The sequence below is a fragment of the Ruditapes philippinarum genome, unplaced genomic scaffold (genome assembly GCF_026571515.1).
Source record: "Ruditapes philippinarum isolate M1 unplaced genomic scaffold, ASM2657151v2 ctg1675_1_1_1_1, whole genome shotgun sequence".
Lineage (NCBI taxonomy): Eukaryota > Metazoa > Mollusca > Bivalvia > Venerida > Veneridae > Ruditapes > Ruditapes philippinarum.
The window spans coordinates 57,936-76,949 of NW_026863341.1; the positions used below are offsets into that span (position 1 = coordinate 57,936).

At 33.5% G+C, this 19,014-nt stretch overlaps 1 protein-coding gene across 1 annotated transcript in view; it reads right to left on the reverse strand.

Annotated features, from left to right (window-relative positions):
• The window catches only part of LOC132721883 (nuclear RNA export factor 1-like), a 41,980-nt gene that overhangs the window by 6,104 nt on the left and 16,862 nt on the right, over positions 1-19,014 (reverse strand). The window contains exons 5-18 of the mRNA XM_060706258.1: positions 15,821-15,894; positions 14,539-14,622; positions 13,875-13,979; positions 13,273-13,344; positions 12,383-12,452; positions 11,833-11,921; positions 11,132-11,239; positions 9,837-9,946; positions 8,154-8,190; positions 7,939-8,007; positions 6,047-6,210; positions 5,331-5,395; positions 1,233-1,345; positions 515-630 (exon numbers count right to left, since the gene is read on the reverse strand). Coding sequence (XP_060562241.1) covers positions 515-630; positions 1,233-1,345; positions 5,331-5,395; positions 6,047-6,210; positions 7,939-8,007; positions 8,154-8,190; positions 9,837-9,946; positions 11,132-11,239; positions 11,833-11,921; positions 12,383-12,452; positions 13,273-13,344; positions 13,875-13,979; positions 14,539-14,622; positions 15,821-15,894 — 1,276 coding nt within the window. The remainder of the gene's footprint in view (positions 1-514; positions 631-1,232; positions 1,346-5,330; positions 5,396-6,046; positions 6,211-7,938; positions 8,008-8,153; positions 8,191-9,836; positions 9,947-11,131; positions 11,240-11,832; positions 11,922-12,382; positions 12,453-13,272; positions 13,345-13,874; positions 13,980-14,538; positions 14,623-15,820; positions 15,895-19,014) is intronic.

The following is a 19,014-nucleotide window of genomic DNA, read 5'->3' on the forward strand; positions in this document are numbered from 1 at the left end:
TTCTGTCAAAAACCTTGACAGAGTTATGTACTCTTGTCTGTAGATGGAGGTTATGATGGTGAACAAGTATGGTAAGTTTCAAAGCCATACTTGTAATACTTCTGAAATAAAGTGGGGTGGTACGAAAAACTTAACCAAGGTGTGACGCCAACGCCGACGCCGACGCCGGGGCGAGTAGGATAGCTCCCCTTTTCATAGAAAAGTCGAGCTAAAAATGTTAAAAAGAAAAAAAAGAAAGAAAAAAAATTGCCCCTTCTGGGGTTTGAACCCACGCCCCCTCAGTTTCAATACACTTTACAGTGATTTAAGCCTATTTGAATACTCTTCAAAGTGGAGACAGTGCATTAGGGGTGTACTACCTTAATAAGAGTATTCAATGTGATATGTTCCCATACTAACAAGCAAATGACAAATTGTATATTTCATATATATAAATTCCTTTACAATTATTATTCAAGACATTCCCAAACTTTACCATCAGAGCACATAAAATATAATAAAATGGTAGAGTTACCTGCTACCACCTGGGACAGTGACAAACGTTCTACTGAAAGCTCTGATTGGCTGTTTATCCTGCTTGGACTCCACCTCCTTGAACACGCCTTGTACTGTAAAACTCATCATGGTTGACTGAAAAACAATGCCACATAAACCACTGTACAACAAACATGAATTAAAATTGTCAATAAAACATTCTACATTAATAAAACATTCTACATGAACCAGTGACTTACTGATTGTCTTGCTAGTAGCAACAAGCTTGAATAAGGGACCAGTTACGTTACTATAAAAAAACTTACAAAAGAAATCTGAGAAAGAAATAACTATTATGTCTCTATATGAGGAAAGGAATGCATGACTTAAAAAAATTCTGAAATTGTAACAGACCTGAAAAGGAAGTTTAACAAAGCAAAAAGTAAAATTTTCTGACTCAGTATTTAATAATGTCCCATCAGGGTGGATATTAAGCATTTACAGAGGCGTAAGAAGTATCTAACTTCTTCAACGAATGTTAGATCTAAAAAGATGAACAATCCTAATATAGCCAAAAAATATATAAAACAGAACTAAATGCACAACAGTTTGTAAGATGTGATCCAATTTTGTTGAGTACATGATTTACACATGTACTTCGTTACTTTATCTACATACCATGAATATTCTCTCCACATAACAAAACAAAACATTATATGGTGTGATAATTACAATGTTTTTATTTTCTCAACACTTACTGAGCTTAAGTTACAGTCCACATTAAATGTGTTAGGATCATGAAGTGTCTTTGGTAACAAACATAGCTGTGGAATTATCATACTCCCCTTCTTTAATAACTTGTGCTTCTTCGCTGAAAGTACAAGCATATATCATATAGTCTGAGCAATGAAAAATATTACAAGAAACATTCCATATGACGATCTTATACTTTAACCCTTTAGCTGCCAGAGGGTTATTGTTTTATTGATCACCTATTTGCCAGCGGGGTTTCTAAGAAATTAATATAGATTATTTTTGTATAAAAATAATTTCATTTATTTAGCTTGAGAAATACCCATGTGATCTTTCCGTTTTTTATATACACATTCCGCTTCATTCATACGTTTGGTTCCCGTTAAAATGATCGCATTTTACGTATGCGTGTTAAGGAAACGGTCTCAAGTAGTAAAGCAGCAAACGCCCTCAGTTAGCTAGTTTTAGTCGACGACGCAACAAGCTTGAAAAGTGGAAACTTTAAAACTTGTAATTATTAAATATGCCACGAGGTAGAGGCATGCGGAGAGGTGCGGGACAAGGTCTAATGGCGACTCAGGGTAGAGCAGTCAGTGACGAACGCCAACGAAATGATCCGCCAACTGTAAGGGGGCGAAAACGCAGCGCAGAGGAAGCTTGTGTTGGAGACACGGAGCACTTGGTGGCACATGGCTCGAGGCCAGAGTCAGAGGATATTGGTGGAGAAGATAGCAGGTTCCTGCAGGATAACGCCGGTGGGTCAAATTTAATTGATTTTGAAAGAATTATTCTAGATTCGGGTTTCATTCCTCCAAATAAAAATAAACGGTCGGTTTCTAATGAAAATGTTCAATTGGGGTGTGGCTGCTCTAAGGATCGTAACTTGTCTTCACGATCGCCGGAGTCGAACCAAAATTTCATGCATTCATTAATACAAAATGTAAATGCGCCAAGCTCTTCCCAGTTGGTGCGCTTAGCAAGTGACGATTTAGCCGCTCATGTCCCGTCATCGCTTAAACAACAAATTTGTACAGGCGAATACATAAACTTGTCTCTGCTGCTAAAAGGCGCCGTTGAACTTTCCGATTTTTGCAACGGAAGTATTCTCAAATTAAATGCTGACGGGCAAATTGAAACTGGAAATAAGGAATGTAAAGAGAAAATCATGTCCATAGAAAAATGGACTAATGCATTTATCATTTATATCTCAATCTGTCTTCAAAATCATCCGCACAAAGTACAGGAAATGCTTCATTATCTCTTTAATATTCGGGAATGTGCTTTACGGCAAGGCGATGCGGCCTGGCGAACATACGATGAACAATTTCGGCTCCGCCAAGTGTTATCACCACAAAGCTGGTCACAAATTAATAACGATCTTTGGTGGCGTTGCATGCAAGTGAGGGATGCTCAAACTCTTATGTCTAATGCCCGCAGATACACGTGCAATGATTATAATAAAGGTTCATGCACATGGCAAAATTGCAGATTTTCTCATCATTGTTCTAAATGTAATGGGGTCCACCCTGAGATCCAATGCAACAATTTTTCGCCGTTGACGAACTCTCAATCGTCGAAACCCCAGCCTGTTTTTCGAGCCAAACCAGCTGGTAAATACTTCAGGGGTGGTGCAAGGGGTCAACAATTTAAATAATTTGCCAATCCCAGTACCAGAAGTTGTGGGACATTTTAATATTTCGAATATAGCGAAATCGCCAGTCAATGTAGAACGTCTAAAATATTATTGTTCTTTTTATGACGAAAATGAATCTAACTTTTTAATTAATGTTTTTTTGCACGGGTTCTCTATTCAGTATTCAGGGCCTAGAGTACCACGGGACTCAAAAAATTTACGCTCGACAGCATTAAATCCAGACATAGTTCAATCGCAAATAAATAAAGAAGTCAATGCAGGCAGGGTAGCAGGTCCATTTACGCAATGCCCATTTTCGAACTTTGTTATCTCCCCTATTGGTCTCGTTCCTAAAAAAACTCCGGGCGAATACAGAATGATTCACCATTTGTCATATCCCTCTGGTGAATCAATCAATGATTTTATCGACCCAACACTCTGCACGGTTCAATACACAAGTTTTGACGAAGCTGTCAAGTTGGTGCAAGAATTGGGGCCTAACTGTAAACTATTTAAATCTGACGTAAAAAGCGCATATAGATTAATACCAGTGAAGCCTTCCGATTTTGAATTGCTGGGGTTTTCATTCAACAAGAAATATTATTTTGATAAGGCTCTTCCCTTCGGTGCATCTATAAGCTGCATTACTTTCGAACGATTTGCTAGGTTTTTAGAATTCTGTGTTAAATTAAAAATGAAGTTGGGCAAATTAATACATTATTTAGATGACTTTTTAGGTGGAAATAAAACGTCAGATTTATGCATTCAAAATCTTAGCCATTTTAAAGAAGTTCTAGCTGAATTGGGGGTTCCCATAGCACATGAAAAAACTGAAGGCCCGTCGGAAGTTTTAGTATATCTCGGGCTTGAACTCAATTCTGATCAAATGACTGTCAGTATCCCAAAGTCCGAAATTAATGAGGTTATATTAAAAATACAGGAAATTTTAGCTAATAAAAAAACAACTTTAAACAAGATGCAATCACTTATAGGCTCATTGAATTTTTGTTGTAGGGCTATAATAGTCGGTAGGCCATTTATTCGCCGTTTAATAAATGCAATTTGCGGTCTTACAAAAAAATATCATCACATAAGGATAAACAAAGATATTCGCTTAGACTTAGAAATGTGGTTATATTTTCTTAAGAATTTTAATGGTATATCTGTATTTCATGACAGATTCTGGATAACTAACGAAGATGTCACAGTGCAGGGGGGCAAGACCTGGGTTTTGGGTTATATTTCAAAGGTCACTGGTGTCACGATAAGTGGCCTCAGTCATGGCACACCAGCGGATTTACATCAGATTTTGAGATATAACAGTTTTAGAATTATTTCCTATATTGGTTGCGTTATATATTTGGGGCTCAGAATTAGTTAACAAAAAAATCAGATTTAACTGCGATAATATGGCAGTAGTTCAGATAATAAATAAGTTATCATCGAAGTCAGAGCAAGTTATGTGTCTGGTCAGGTGTCTAGCATTAAGGTGTCTTAATCTTAACATTATTATTAAAGCTAACCATGTACCGGGCCGTTTTAATGGAATTTGCGATGCTCTTTCTCGCTTTCAGTTAACCAAGTTTCGGGAGTTGGCACCCCAGGCAGATTTAAACCCATGTCCGGTCCTGGGTTTTCTTTGGAATATCTTCAATCAAGAGCTGGACAGCTTCTTCGCAATGGGATCGCAGCTAACACCAACTTAGCTTATATCACTGCGTACAAGTCTTTCGCTAAATTTAGAAATATGTACAATATAGCAGAAGAATGGCCTATTCCAAATCAGCACGTGATTTTATATATGACCTATTGTTTTGAAAGGGGACTTTCGCCAAAATCAATCATGACATATATAGCCGGTTTAAATTATTTTCACAAATTAATAGGTCACCATGACATTTCCAACGAATTTATCATAAATAAACTTTTAGAGGGTTGTCGACGAAATCGCGTCACATTCGATAACAGAGCCCCGATAACACGCTTTACTGGTGGGGGAATACCAATTTACTGGTGGGGGAATACCGCTTTACTAGTGGGGGAATACCGCTTTACTGGTGGGGGAATACTGCTTTACTGGTGGGGGAATACCACTTTACTGGTGGGGGAATACTGCTTTACTAGTGGGGGAAAACCGCTTTACTGGTGGGGAAAAACCACTTTACTAGTGGGGGAAAACCGCTTTTCTGGTGGGGGAATACCGCTTTACTGGTGGGGAAATCTGCTTTACTGGTGGGGGAATACCACTTTACTGGTGGGGGAATACCGCTTTACTAGTGGGGGAAAACCGCTTTACTGGTGGGGGAATACCTCAGATGTCCCTCTGTACAGGCACAAACACCATAATTACACCAGCAAAAATATAATTCATTTACATAATATATTACTCTTCTTATTCACATAAGGGTAATGAATGTTTTCATACAAATATCAATATGAAATTTATCAAATTTAAGTAGGAGATAATTACATGAATCTTTAAACTGCCGTATTAGGTTTCTACTCCCATCTATATAACTTCCAAGTGAACTTTGCCTGAAAAGAAAGAGAGCAATTATTAATGTTAACACACAAGCCATTGATATTTCAAAATTAGAAGTCAAAAATAATGATTTGCTACAGTAGTATTCATAAAACATTTATAGAAATTAAGTAACCTCAAGGATATACCTAATTTTGTCCCCACTGGCATGATTTATATAGTTTTTGTATAGGACCATAAGGTGATGCTCTGTACTGAATACTTGAGCTCTAGGCATTGTTGTTTCTGAAAATACTTCTTACATGTGATAACTAAAAACTCTCTGTAAACTAAATGATAAATGATACTAAACTTTGGTCATTGTAGTTTCTGAAGAAAATATTTCCAAAATTTCATTTTTAAAATCTACTTTCAGCTCTACAGGTCTACTTAAACATTAGACTTGAACCATTTATAAACTTTCGTAGAGGACAACCAAATTGACTCCAGTGAAGTTTGCTCAAAATCCACCTTGTGGTTAAGAAAATGTTGTTTAAAGAAATGTTGTGTAAAGACATTGAGGACGACAAATGCTGGATGATGAACACCAGACATATTGCCATCACAAAAGCTCATTACTGAGAACTTTGCTCAGTTGAGCTGAAACACAATGTTTCAAAAACAACAAAAAATTCAAACGTGACATAAAAATTTATATAACATACTTGTACTGTACAGCTCCATTGTAAGCCACAGACAATGAGAACATAGCATTTCCATGATACGCCCCAGATAAACCTGTTCTGTCTGCAGAATCATAAACTGTGAAATAATCCTTCAAAAACTTCACTATTGGTCCCTGTACTTCAGTGTTTGGAAAGTAGTTTAGCTGAAAATCACAAATACAATCATAGCAAATTTGATATAACATATCAAAACCTCTAAAAAATCAACTGACATGTATAAACCTGATTCAAATTTCATCTATTAAAAGAGACTCCACCGAGGTATTTTGAAATGATATGGCTTGAAATATTTTTCCATTATTGGTGTACCATTAGATGCATGTCTAGACCAGTAATGTTTGTGCAAATGTTCAGATCATTTCCTCTCCCTATTTTTCCAGAATTATCATTTTTATTGTGCAAATAACCAAAAAATGAAAAGCATTGCAAAGCTTTTCACTTAAATCTAAGAAAAATCACACAAAAAATATTTCTTTAAAATCCTTTGTAATTTTGAAAAAAAAATTTAACAGTAAAATATTATGTATAGAACAAAGAAAGTTATTAACACATTGCAAACAGCATTTACAATCTACATAATTATATAACCAAAGGGAGGTCAAAATATGGAAAAATAGCCCTTACTGCGTTAGTCATGCAGTTCATGCAGTCGAAATAAGGTGATTGATGCTGCACACTCAGTCATTAATTGCATACAATAAGTAAATTTTTACTTCTTGAATCTTGAATCAATTTCTTAAAATTCTAGTATATTTTACTCAAGTTTGATTTTCTTGAAATGTTTTGGCTCATCTGGAGGCAGGCAGCTTTAATATAATTGTGTTAAGAAATATCAAGATTTAACAGTATTTACATAGGGTACAAAATTTCTGTATAGCCCTTCACATTTTATGTAATGGTAATTGTCCGTACATTGATCGTAGATATTCTTATTGTTTATGCAAGTGTACCAAATTACTAGTTCAGTTCTGTTAGTGTTACATTTCAGACTGTAACACAATTCATTCAGGCAAACATCCTAAGACAGCATACTCCACTTTTTTCAGTGATGGATAGTATGATTTAAGCAAAGGATACAAAAAGAATCCAAAAGCACATGACAGAATTACCTGCCCTTAATTGTGATCAAGATATAGTAGTGAATATCTGTGATAGCTTTTGAGAAAATTGGAAAAATAATAAAATAAAAAAATGAATTTTAGGACTTTCTACTATTTTAAAATGCATTCCAAATTTTTAAGTGAATAGGCATTCTTGTGATAATTTCTGAGAAATGGACCTAACAAAAAGATCAACCAGGCCAAAAAAAAAACTAAGTCAAACTAGAAATGTTTCCATATGCCTCCACATTCTACTGTTTTGTAAGTCAACAAACGGACACAAATCTACAACTACCCTATCCCCCCCCATGTAATAAGTGGGGGTATAAAAAGATTCATAACTTTGCAAAAATAATTAGGATCATCTGCCCTTTTGATATGGCATCACATGTACAAGTTTGAAGTTATAGTTTTAAAAGCTTCTGAGAAAATGGACCTAACAAAAAGGTTAACCAATGCTGATGCCAATACAGACTAGAGAATCATAGCTCCACTTCTTTTTGTTTGTGAATAACAGTAAAATTATCATCGTTCTTAAGAATACTGTTACCCTCGGGTAATGCCTTGGGTCACAGTATTTTCCTCAAGATGTGTTTTTACTGTTACTTATATAATAAATCAATGATATAACTCCTGTATCATATGAAATGCCTACTACGTAACTTTCAACAGAAAATAGCAACGTATGGACATACCTTAGCAAGAGAAAAAGAATCAAAGTTAGAGCTAACTTTTTTCTCATAATAAGTTGCGACAAAAGAAAAAACATACCTTTGATTTGGGAAGATCTGTCCTTGCTTCAATATCAAATGTTATAGGTGGTGGAAGATCATTACCATCCTAAAGTATAAAAATTATTTCAAATCATTTCTATGTATATGATGTGGCAAGTGTAGATGAAACAATCTGAGCACTTACATTATTACAGAAATTATTCAAATTATAATCTGGTTTTTTAATTAATAAAGATGACAATAAAATCTTACCAACTTTATAACTTTTGGAAATACTTTTCTTATTGCACTGAAAAGAAATGTTCAAGCATGCATCTTAAATATCTCATTCAAATTCATTACAGTGACAGAATTCTTACAATAAAAAAGATATTAAAGAAAAAAACAAATAACATATTGTAAGCTAGCTTTATAAGAACAAAATCTCTTTAGTATATGAAAGCATCAAGTTCTCCCCACTTTTCCCTTTTATCTACATTTTATTTTATCGCCACACCCTCAATATTATAATAATCACGAAGTCACAATGAACACTGGCATACTATGGTAGAAGATTTGTATTATTTTGATATATTATTCCTTACTGTATTAGCTTAGTTTTCATTAATTTAGTTTTTTTAATATCCAACTCATTTTCATGAATGTAAAACTTTCCAGTAGATAATATATCAGTTTTGACTGAGGAATTTGTGATCATATTTTAACAGACATTTTTAGCTCAGATGTATTTATGTTGTTACCAAACACACCACTGTATATGTGACACATCCAAGAGCCAGCTGCCCCTGTATAAGCCGACGCCCTTTCTGGCACGCCATGACCCGTCATTGGTAACAGACCTGCGTCTCTTGGATACTGTGCTATTTGCACTGTCACTTTTATACATATATAGACATACACATTTCAGTCAGTTCAGTGTGTGATTTATCAAACAAGTTAAAGTAATATGAACTTTGTCTTCATATTTAGATACTGCCTTCAGACAACTGAACAGATAAACATCATCTGAAGCTAGCAAATGTCTGATAAAAACTTCCATGAAACATCCTCAAAATACTTCTGGCATGTACCCCACAACTTGTTTTTTCTATTACAACTTTCACAGACATTTCAATGATAATTCAAAAGATTATTTAACTGTCAGTATTGATTCTGTATAAGTAATAACCTTTTTCTCCAAAGTAGTTGAATACTTATCAATAGTATTCACCAATGATATATCATAATCAATATACAAAATGCATCATATTAATAGTGCAGCACTGCCATTTTTAACTTAAAAACCCCTCTTAAATATTATGACAATGAGCTCTGTCTGCAAGATGAATAGTTTATTTTGATTATTGACATTATCTTATAAAAAAAAATAATGCACACATATTCCCCTAATTATGTTGCACTTTTTGTTTGTACCTGTCAAGATAAATTATAATTCTGAAAACTGTCCCATTATCAGATATTTTCCACATATGTGTGAACAAATTTGATTAAGCAAAATTACCAGCCAACAATAATTTAGTCAAATAACATCCAATTCAATTTCTACTGAACATTGCCCATTTCAGTTGCTCATATTTTAAGACAAAAACATGCACTCCAGTGTTATATAGGTTCATGTAAATAATTATAACTTTACAGATTTTAAAAATCATTCAAGTTTTAATTCTCAAACTTTAATCCCTTGATGCAAACATACACATTTATAATATCAATTAAAAGAAATTCAATTATCTTATCATCTCTCTAGTTGTATACTTTATTACCAAGCTCAAAATCTGTCTAAAAAATTCCTGCCCTTACTATTAGATACTCTTACCTGACACAGATCAAGTTTCTAATCACCTGATCTATGTTACAAGATAACTTTGTACCTGCAAGCTTTTGGCAGTCCAGATCATCACACATGATGATGTGTGTAACATGTTTACAGTTTACCTGATGTATGATGTCTGATCATTGAACTTATCACATACAGGATTGCCATCTAGTGTTAGGGATTCTAACTTCCATGCTTTTAATTTTCCAATTTGATCGATGTAAGCTATCTATAAATAAGAATAAAATCTTAATATAGTAATAACTAGAGCTGCCACAGGAGTGACAATACCCCCACCATCTCCATGACCATGTCAGTCCATTTATTTTAAAAGTAGGGCTAGAACTTTAATTTGAATACTCAAAACACCACTAAATGTCAAAATATCGAAAATGAAAACTAATATTCGAAAAAGATGAAAATAAATTATGATTTTCTGTCTTTCTTTTTTTTGTCTCAAAATTGAAATTCTGAAGACTTTACATGCAGTTTTTATCTCTTAAGTTGCACCTGTCCAGTTGGTCATATGTTTATTTAACATGTGTCAAATAAGCCATTTATCTCCAATTAAGCAATTCACTGCAAAACTTTCAAATTGTCTTTTTCCCTTCAACCTTTCCGATGGATTTATGGACATGTTTCACTTTTTATACAGAATGGTTGAATTGGCACTTAGAAAACCATCCAGGTTAAAGATTCTGGATATTGGATTTTCCTTAATATGGAATGTACACTGTAAAGATATGTCAACCTACAGTCAATAAACTAAAAAAAATATCACTATACTTTCCAACTGATTATATATTATAATTTTACCTTTATTGAAATAACACTGTATATAAAACTCACAGAGCGGGCATAAAAGGTCTGACATCTGACTTTCAAGGGTGACCTTGACCTTATGCCAGCACAGACAAGGTATGGGCTCTGAACATTGCCTTCTTGAGGTGAATATTTGACCAAAGTTTGAAGAGAAATCCTTCACAGGGTTAAAGGATTTATGGAATGGACACAAAATTGTCTGACATTTGAACTTCACGTGTAAGCTTAAGCCACTGGAACTGAGGTTAAGGGTTCTAAACATAGTCTTGTTGAGGTGAACATTTCAGCCTTCAGGGGATATAGGATTTATAGAGAAACTGACCAACCCGACCAAGTGATTCCAGTATAAGTCCCTCCATATTATTTGAAAATCTGTTAAAAATATGTATGATGCAAATTAAAACTTGCAATGTCATGCACATTTAACAATTAACTTTATTACAAAAGTAATTTTGATCTATACATAATTTTTACAAATGATTTTCTTGGAAGCAATTTATAAACATAGTAAAATAAGATTAAAATTCATCTCTATATCTCTTGACATTAAGAAGATTTCATCATGTCATGCCATTAAAAAATATATTTTCACCTTATTTTTCCCAAGGTTAAGTGCTTTAAGATCACTTGTTGAAGGTGCCAGCGCTGCCAAATGATCCATGTGAACCAACTTGTTGTTACTCATGTCTAAACAACACAACTGAAACAACATTAATTTATACATTATGTTTTGCAGATTTCATCATGTTCTATTTACTAATGTCTTATAATTAAATTTAATAATTTTCAATGCACACTGTTTATGAAAATGGTCTCTAAAGGAAGGTCTGTAATAAATAAATAATTATGTTGATGTGCTCATTGCAGACCTATTCACTTTAATAAATATGATCATAAAGAATTAGTATTTCTCCTTGCAAAGTAAGAATATTTTTTAATTGACTAAATCTGACCATGTTATTGTTCCAAAAAAAACAAAAAAACATATCATAATGCATTTATCCTTTCACAAAGGTAATCAAGATTCTAAACAGATTTCAAATTTAATGTGTTTAGGCACTAAGGCATTCCGTTGAGCTAACCAATGATATAGGCCAAGTTAAATCTCCCTATACTGACAGTTGGGAATATCCCAAGCTGTTATGATACCAAACCAAACCAACACATGTACCCAGCAAATGTCAGCAATGCAGGGATAGTCAGACGGTAAAACCAATATTCCCCACAATAGCATGCACTATCTTAGTTATTGAGGGTTGGGGATGTAATTGACATGTGCATTAAAGAATATACCTCTGGAATATTTTCTTTGATGATCTGTACAACATTGGTCATCACTTGTGCTCTTGCAAGATTCATATACAAGTTATCTTTACACAAGTCTGCAACCAAAAGAAAATACAGTTTAAACAGTCTGCAAATCTACATTACATTTAAATATTTTAAATATATGTTAGAAAACTGCAAGAGCTGATTATCTGGTAATAAGTTCAACAATTCTCAAGGTCTCATATAGAAATAGAAGGCTCTCAGTCCAAGTCAGGACAATATTGTCAAAATCCATGTCAGAAATACTGAATTTTTCAAAGTAATATCTTAATTTTTATAGTAAAAACTGATAGTAGGGGGAGGGATGTATATACAGGTGAAGGAGAGAGAGTCATAAACAAGTATTCCAAGTTTCGACACAAGATATTAATGACTTAAAAAAAACACACCTTTTTACTGAGGTATAATGAAGGTATGATGAAGACAAAGACTATTGATGAAGACAAAGACTATAGCATAGCTCTCCTTATTCTTCAGTGCAGAATTTGGAAGATAAGGAATAAGTATACAGTACCTGTATCAGTGTGCAAACTACTCAAATTCAGAGCTTTTGTTGTCGGATCATATCTGTTGCTCATTACTACCTGTAGTACAAAATGTAAATTGACTTTAGCACCAAAATAACAGATGATGTAACATGGCTTATAAACTAAAGTACACATAATAACATTACAGTTAACAGAAAGTGAGGAAAAGGGCAATCAAGGAATAAATACACAATCATCCTAGCTATCCATGCATGTCTACTCAAGTAATTAAGTTACATACAAACACTAAAATATTCATATTTCTCAAATGATTCCAAAACCTTTCATCATTGCAAAATCAAAATATCTTAACTTTTTAAGTCCTTCTATTCTAATATCACCCCTTATAATTAACAGCGACTGAAGTTGTACAAGAAAAGTGAATTTTTCAGATAAAATCAACAGAAGACTACATAATTTTAGAGCTGTCATCGATAGAAACAACATTGATGTATCGTTGATATTTTTCTGTCGATCAATAATCAATGAACATTTCAAAAAATCGATAATTTTGACTAATTAATAAAAGGTCTAGAAATTATGAAAATTTCACCCAAAAATATATAGAAGCAGGTGTCCATATCAAACATTATGCTGTTATTATATAGTGGAAATATTTCATAGCAATCTATATCATGACAAAAATAGAAAGGTCTGGAAAAGTCATGCAATGGACTTTTATAAACAAGACTTAAACAGGTATGAAATTGAATGACAGACAAGTAATTATAGGTAATTATCAATCTATTGGTGTATCGTTAATATTTGTCATCCGATATCGATATATCATTGATATGCTTTGCATGGAATCAATGACAGCTCTACATACTTTATCATCATTCTTAACTAAAACTATCTATATTTTACAATAGTTTACCTTCAATTTTTCCACTTCTTCTTTCCCCATGGGAATATTAGGAGGAAAACTTTCTTTCACAATTATCGTCATCTAGAAAAAAGAATGATTAAATGCTACTACTCTAATTGATTTGAATTATTTATGCCTAATTCGGGAGACTAATATTATACTAGCAAGAATAATTGTAAAGCTTTATGTCACATTGATACTGCAAAGGTAGGATAGAAATTTTCCTGCTGTTCTGTGGAAAAAGACCATTTTGGGCAAGCACCTGACTGAAACAATTCAACTAGCTGAAACAATTCAAAATCTCGCAGATTTGATCTCACATCTGCGAGAATTAAAGGTTAGCACACTCGACTATCACCATAGTGAACTGATATCTTGTAGAGTAACAAGTAGAGTAACAGGTTTGATTTGTTAAGATAGAGATTTACACAACAAGTAAAGTAGAAGTTTTTTGGTCAAATGTATATGTTTATAGCAGGCTGGATTTTCTTGCAAAATTTCTCCCTTCAAAAATCAAATCCTAACAAGAAATCTCTTGATTCCTAGTTCAGAAGTGATAAATCTGAAACTGCTATAAATGATAAGACTGAAAATCAAAATCTTTTATATACCTTATATCCATTCGGTAAAGTAATTCTTTTAGTGATCCCACGTATAGCATCTGCTGTTCGTCTCTCATTTACATAAAACACTGCAGCGTTGTCCTCATAATGGAACTGTAATTATCACACCAGGAATATTATCATTTTAACAGCTTGCAACATGTAATGTGAATTCAGTACAAGCAACATGACTACTCATTGAAATTAATGACAAGAATAGCACAATAAAGGGCAAAGTTCTAATCTAACTTGACAGTTTTAATCTAACTTGACAGTTCTAATCTAACTTGACATTTTTAATCTAACTTGACAGTTCTAATCTAACTTGACACAAACTATAAATGGTTATTAGACTGACAACAGTTTAAAGCTGATTTAAGTGAATCATATCATCAGGAAGACAATTGGTTTTAGAGGAAATTAATGATATATAATCTAGAGGAAATAAATGATATATAATCTAGAAACCCAAGATAACCATTAACTGATACAAGCCTGAACAGAAATTAACTAAAATACATATACAAAGACTATACTGTTAACAATTATTTAATTTACATGTACATGTATGTACAGTTAGTTAGAATGAAAGTAGCATAATCTCTGCTCAATCATTTTTTTCCAATATAAATTTTCATATAACAATACTGGTAATAAGAATGGTAAAACTTACATATGTTGGCACAAACGGCGTGTCCACATGACTAATAATATTCTTTAAAATAATGTCTTTCTCTGTCCTTTTACCCCATGGTATCTACAAATGAAAATAAATGATCTATTACTAAAACTTCTTTTTTTAAAGATGTATTAGGTCCATCTGCATTCAAATTTTGGACATGAAAGTTAACTGTATGTGGCAGTACAAGTAAAACATTAATATATATTAGGGATGGCAACGAGTAACCGGTTAACCGAGTACTCGATCGAACGTCCGACTAATGGTTAACAAAATTAATATTCGATTACTCGGAAAAATATATATTTTCTTTTTTTTGGCGATTTATTTAGATTGGTATATCCAATTAGTTCAGAAATTCGGAGATTAGCATGTATCTTCATAAATACCCGTTAAATGCAATCAAAACATCCTTGCAGAGGTGCGAAAATGATATCATAAATTTAACAAGGCGATCAACAGTTTAACACGCGCACCTGTGTCGCTTATGTCATCCAGCCTCTTATGATATTAATTACCTTTAATTGTGTAGCCGAAGTAACTGTTTTGAAAACAACAAAGGGCCGATTGCTATCATGAATGTAAGAATAAAGGTAACTTGTATTTAGACCATGTTAAACTTTTGTTGCCGCCGATCAGTCTATATTATTTCAAAAAGAAAAAAGATATATGAACTGTTATACATGTTTAAAACTTGATATTGCCTTAATCAAAACGTTGTAAAATATTATGTTCTTGATTTAATTATAATTAATTTGTCTCCCGTGCAGTCCTACTTACTATCTACAGAATTCTATGAATTTAAATAGAAAACGAAAGTAGCATGCGGACGGTGTTGATATTGTGTGATAAACTTTGAAGATCACTGGCAATCATCCGAGTAACCGAGTACTCGATCGGAAAAATGACCGAGTACTCGAGTATTGATTTTGGTATTCGTTGCCATCCCTAATATATATGTAAATAACTTACCCTGACCAAATACCGAGATCATTTATCAGATTCTGAGAGTTATTTTACATGCACTTCTTAAAAGTCAGTTGTTTTTTTTAATAAAAATTCACTTCCTAAATTATAGTTGTAACAAAGAATCTTGACACATTACTGTGCGAGCATTACATTTCGCTAGATACATCATTTTTTACCCAAGGTGCTTGATTTACATATTGTTTGATAAGGACAACATATTGATTCTACAGGCAAAAAATAAGATTTTAAAAGACATTTTCACTATACAAGTCATGGCATAACAGAATATGGGGACAAAAAAACTTACCAAAACTTTGAACCATTGTGGCTCACCATCATTCAATGGCACTCCAAGTCTTTTTAATGCATCAGAATTCGCACCTAAAATCAATTTATACAATACTTTATAAGTAAACATTAACAGAAACATGGCAGTCTAAACTTCTTCTTTTTTTTGTGTATAAAGCTTTATATCTGTTGCAAAAATTATTGTTTGAATTTTAAAAAGAATACTTCTAAAATGCTTGTATGAAATAAATATGGTAATTAATTGCCTTAAAAGCCAATGGCGCATGCACAAAATCATTGCTAAACGAAAAAAGACCTTACTACATGAGGGCCATCATGGCCCTGAGTCGCTCACCAGAAACAACTGCTTTTCAGTGTTGGAAATTATCCATTGTCAATATTTTCTAATATTTGAGCATAGAATATGTTTAAACAATAATTTGAAGAAATGCCATGACCTGGGGCATTTAAGCTTTAGCTTAAACAGGGCCAATCAAATTAATATGAGCAAACTTGTTAAAAAGACTACCTAAGAATGCTACAAATTTTGGTGATCATCTATCAATTATTTCAGTAGGAAATGATGTTCAAAGGTTTTTCAATTTTTGGCTTTAGTGGCCCCTAAAAGGGGCTAATCAAATTAATATGAACAAATTTGATAAAAGAGTACCTAAGAATGCTACAAACAAAATTTGGTGATCATCCATCAATTAGTTCTGTAGAAATAGACGTTTAAAGTTATTTCTATTTTTAGCTTTAGCGGCCCGTAAAAGGGGCTAATCAAATTAATATGAGCAAACTTGATAAAAGATTACCCAAGAATGCTACAGACAAAGGTAATCATTCATCAATTAGTTCTGTAGAAGAAGATGTCTAAAGGTTTTTCTATTTTTAGCTGTAGAGACCCCTAAAAGGGACCAATCAAATTAATATGAGCAAATTTGATAAAAGACTACCTAAGAATGCTACAAAGTTTGGTGATCATCCATCAATTAGTTCTACAGAGATAGACGTTTATAGGTACAGTCAAACTTGTATTAAGCGACCGCGCAAGGGAAACATCCAAAATGGTCGCTTAATGAAACGGTCTCTTAAGACAAAGCATGACATAAAAGTCAAAATTTACAAATGACATCTTTCTTATGCGGTGGGAATGTTTAACAACTTCATTTTTATATAAATGTTGAATAATTAGTACGCTCGATAATCTGTAAAAATTAACTTTCTGTTATTTATTTACAAAACAGTTTTGATCCATTACGTACATGTTTGACATTTTTTCCAGATTTTTTTAACTTCTCCGTTGCTTTTCCTTGTCTCCATCACGAAAACCCTATTAGTGAGGATGTTTTTTCTGTCGTGCATTTTTCATTCGAAATAAACAAAATACATCTAATTTAATTGCTGATTAAGTTCAAGGTCAATTCAATGCAGTCTCATTGTCAACAAGCGAAGCGTATACACCACATCAGTAGGGGCGGAGCGTAGCATTGTTTAATCGATATTATTGGATAATACACGTCACGCGTATACTGCTTACGCTAAAACGGTTTGGGAAATAGAGTTTTTCACACATTTATTTGTTGTGTTTTGATTGTTGACACTTGTGAAATTACGATGCGACGTTCTCTAAAAACACAATTACCTGACAGGTAAAAGTGGTCGTTTAATGAAAAGATTGCTCTCAATTAGGTGACTAATTAGCGGTCGCTGGTCGCGTTGAGCAAAAGTCGCTTAATACATTAAAAATATAGAGAGAAAATGATCGGGGGGAATTTGAAGTGGTCGTTTAAGACAAAAGTCGCTTAATACACGTGGTCGCATGGGCAAGTTAGACTGTATTTCTATTTTTAACTTTAGTGGCTCTTAAAAGGGGCTAATCAAATTAATATGAGCAAACTTTTTTTTTTTTTTTTTTGAGGCCTCAACTGGGTAACCCTGTTTATTCACCCCGTAATAGGTATGAGAGGGTCGGGGTCATCCCTCTGATACCTTACATGATATCTACATAATATTTAAATCATCATCTATAATAATATAATTACAATATACATTATATTCAAACATTCAATCAATTTTCATATAATAAGTATAACAATTATGTATGATAATGTATTATGCAAAAAATTCAAACAAACAAAGAATATTGGTTTGGGGTAAATAAATTAATTTAGAGTAGCCCATTAGTTTATTAAAGTTCTTACAATTTGCCATCCTTCATTTACATGTTTGGTCAAATTTGTATTTTTGTAAATATTCCTCGCCAATTTAAGACTATTTCTAAAACCAGGTATTGTAGGTAACATGATTTTTCTCTTTGACAAATAAATATATCTTTTCAATTCTAAAAACAAAATATCATATTTAAAATCATTAACTTCAGAACCTAAAATAAATGATTTACAATTAAAACAAGATATGTTTGTAAAACATGTATGCCCCCTATCAGCAGCCAATTAGTCATGTGATAAGGTTATTATGCATGACTTCTGACCCAGTGATCAAACAATTAATAAGGGTTATCAAGTATCTACTGGTCATGACCTTAACCTTTGACCCCTTGACCCAAAACTCAATAGGGGTCATCTGCTGGTCACGACCAATCATCATACAAAGTTTGAAGTTCCTAGGCCTAAGTGTTTTTAGTTAATTGATCGGAAACCGTTTTAACATACAAGGTCAATGTGACCTTGACCTTTGACCCCTTGACCCCAAAATCAATAGGTCATCAGCTGGTCATGACCAATCACCATACCATGTTTGAAGTTCCTAGGCCAAAGGGTTCTTAAGTTATTGATTTGAAAGCATTTTTACCTACAAGGTCAATGTGACCTTGCCCTTTGACCCCTTAACCCCAATATCAATAGGGGTCATCTACTGGTCATGACAAATCACCATACCAAGTTTGAAGTTCCTAGGCCTAAGGGTTCTTTTGTTATTGATCGGAAACCGTTTTTACCTAAGAGGTCAATGTGACCTTGACCTTTGACCCCTTGACCCCAAAATCAATAGGGGTCATCTACTGATCATGACCAATCACCATATAAAGTTTGAAGTCCTTAGGCCTAAGGGTTCTTTCATTATTGATCGGAAACCGTTTTTACCTACAAAGTCAATGTGACCTTGACCTTTGACCCCTTAACCCCAAAATCAATAGGGGTCATCTGCTGGTCATGACCAATCACCATACCAAGATTGAAGTTCCTAGGCCTA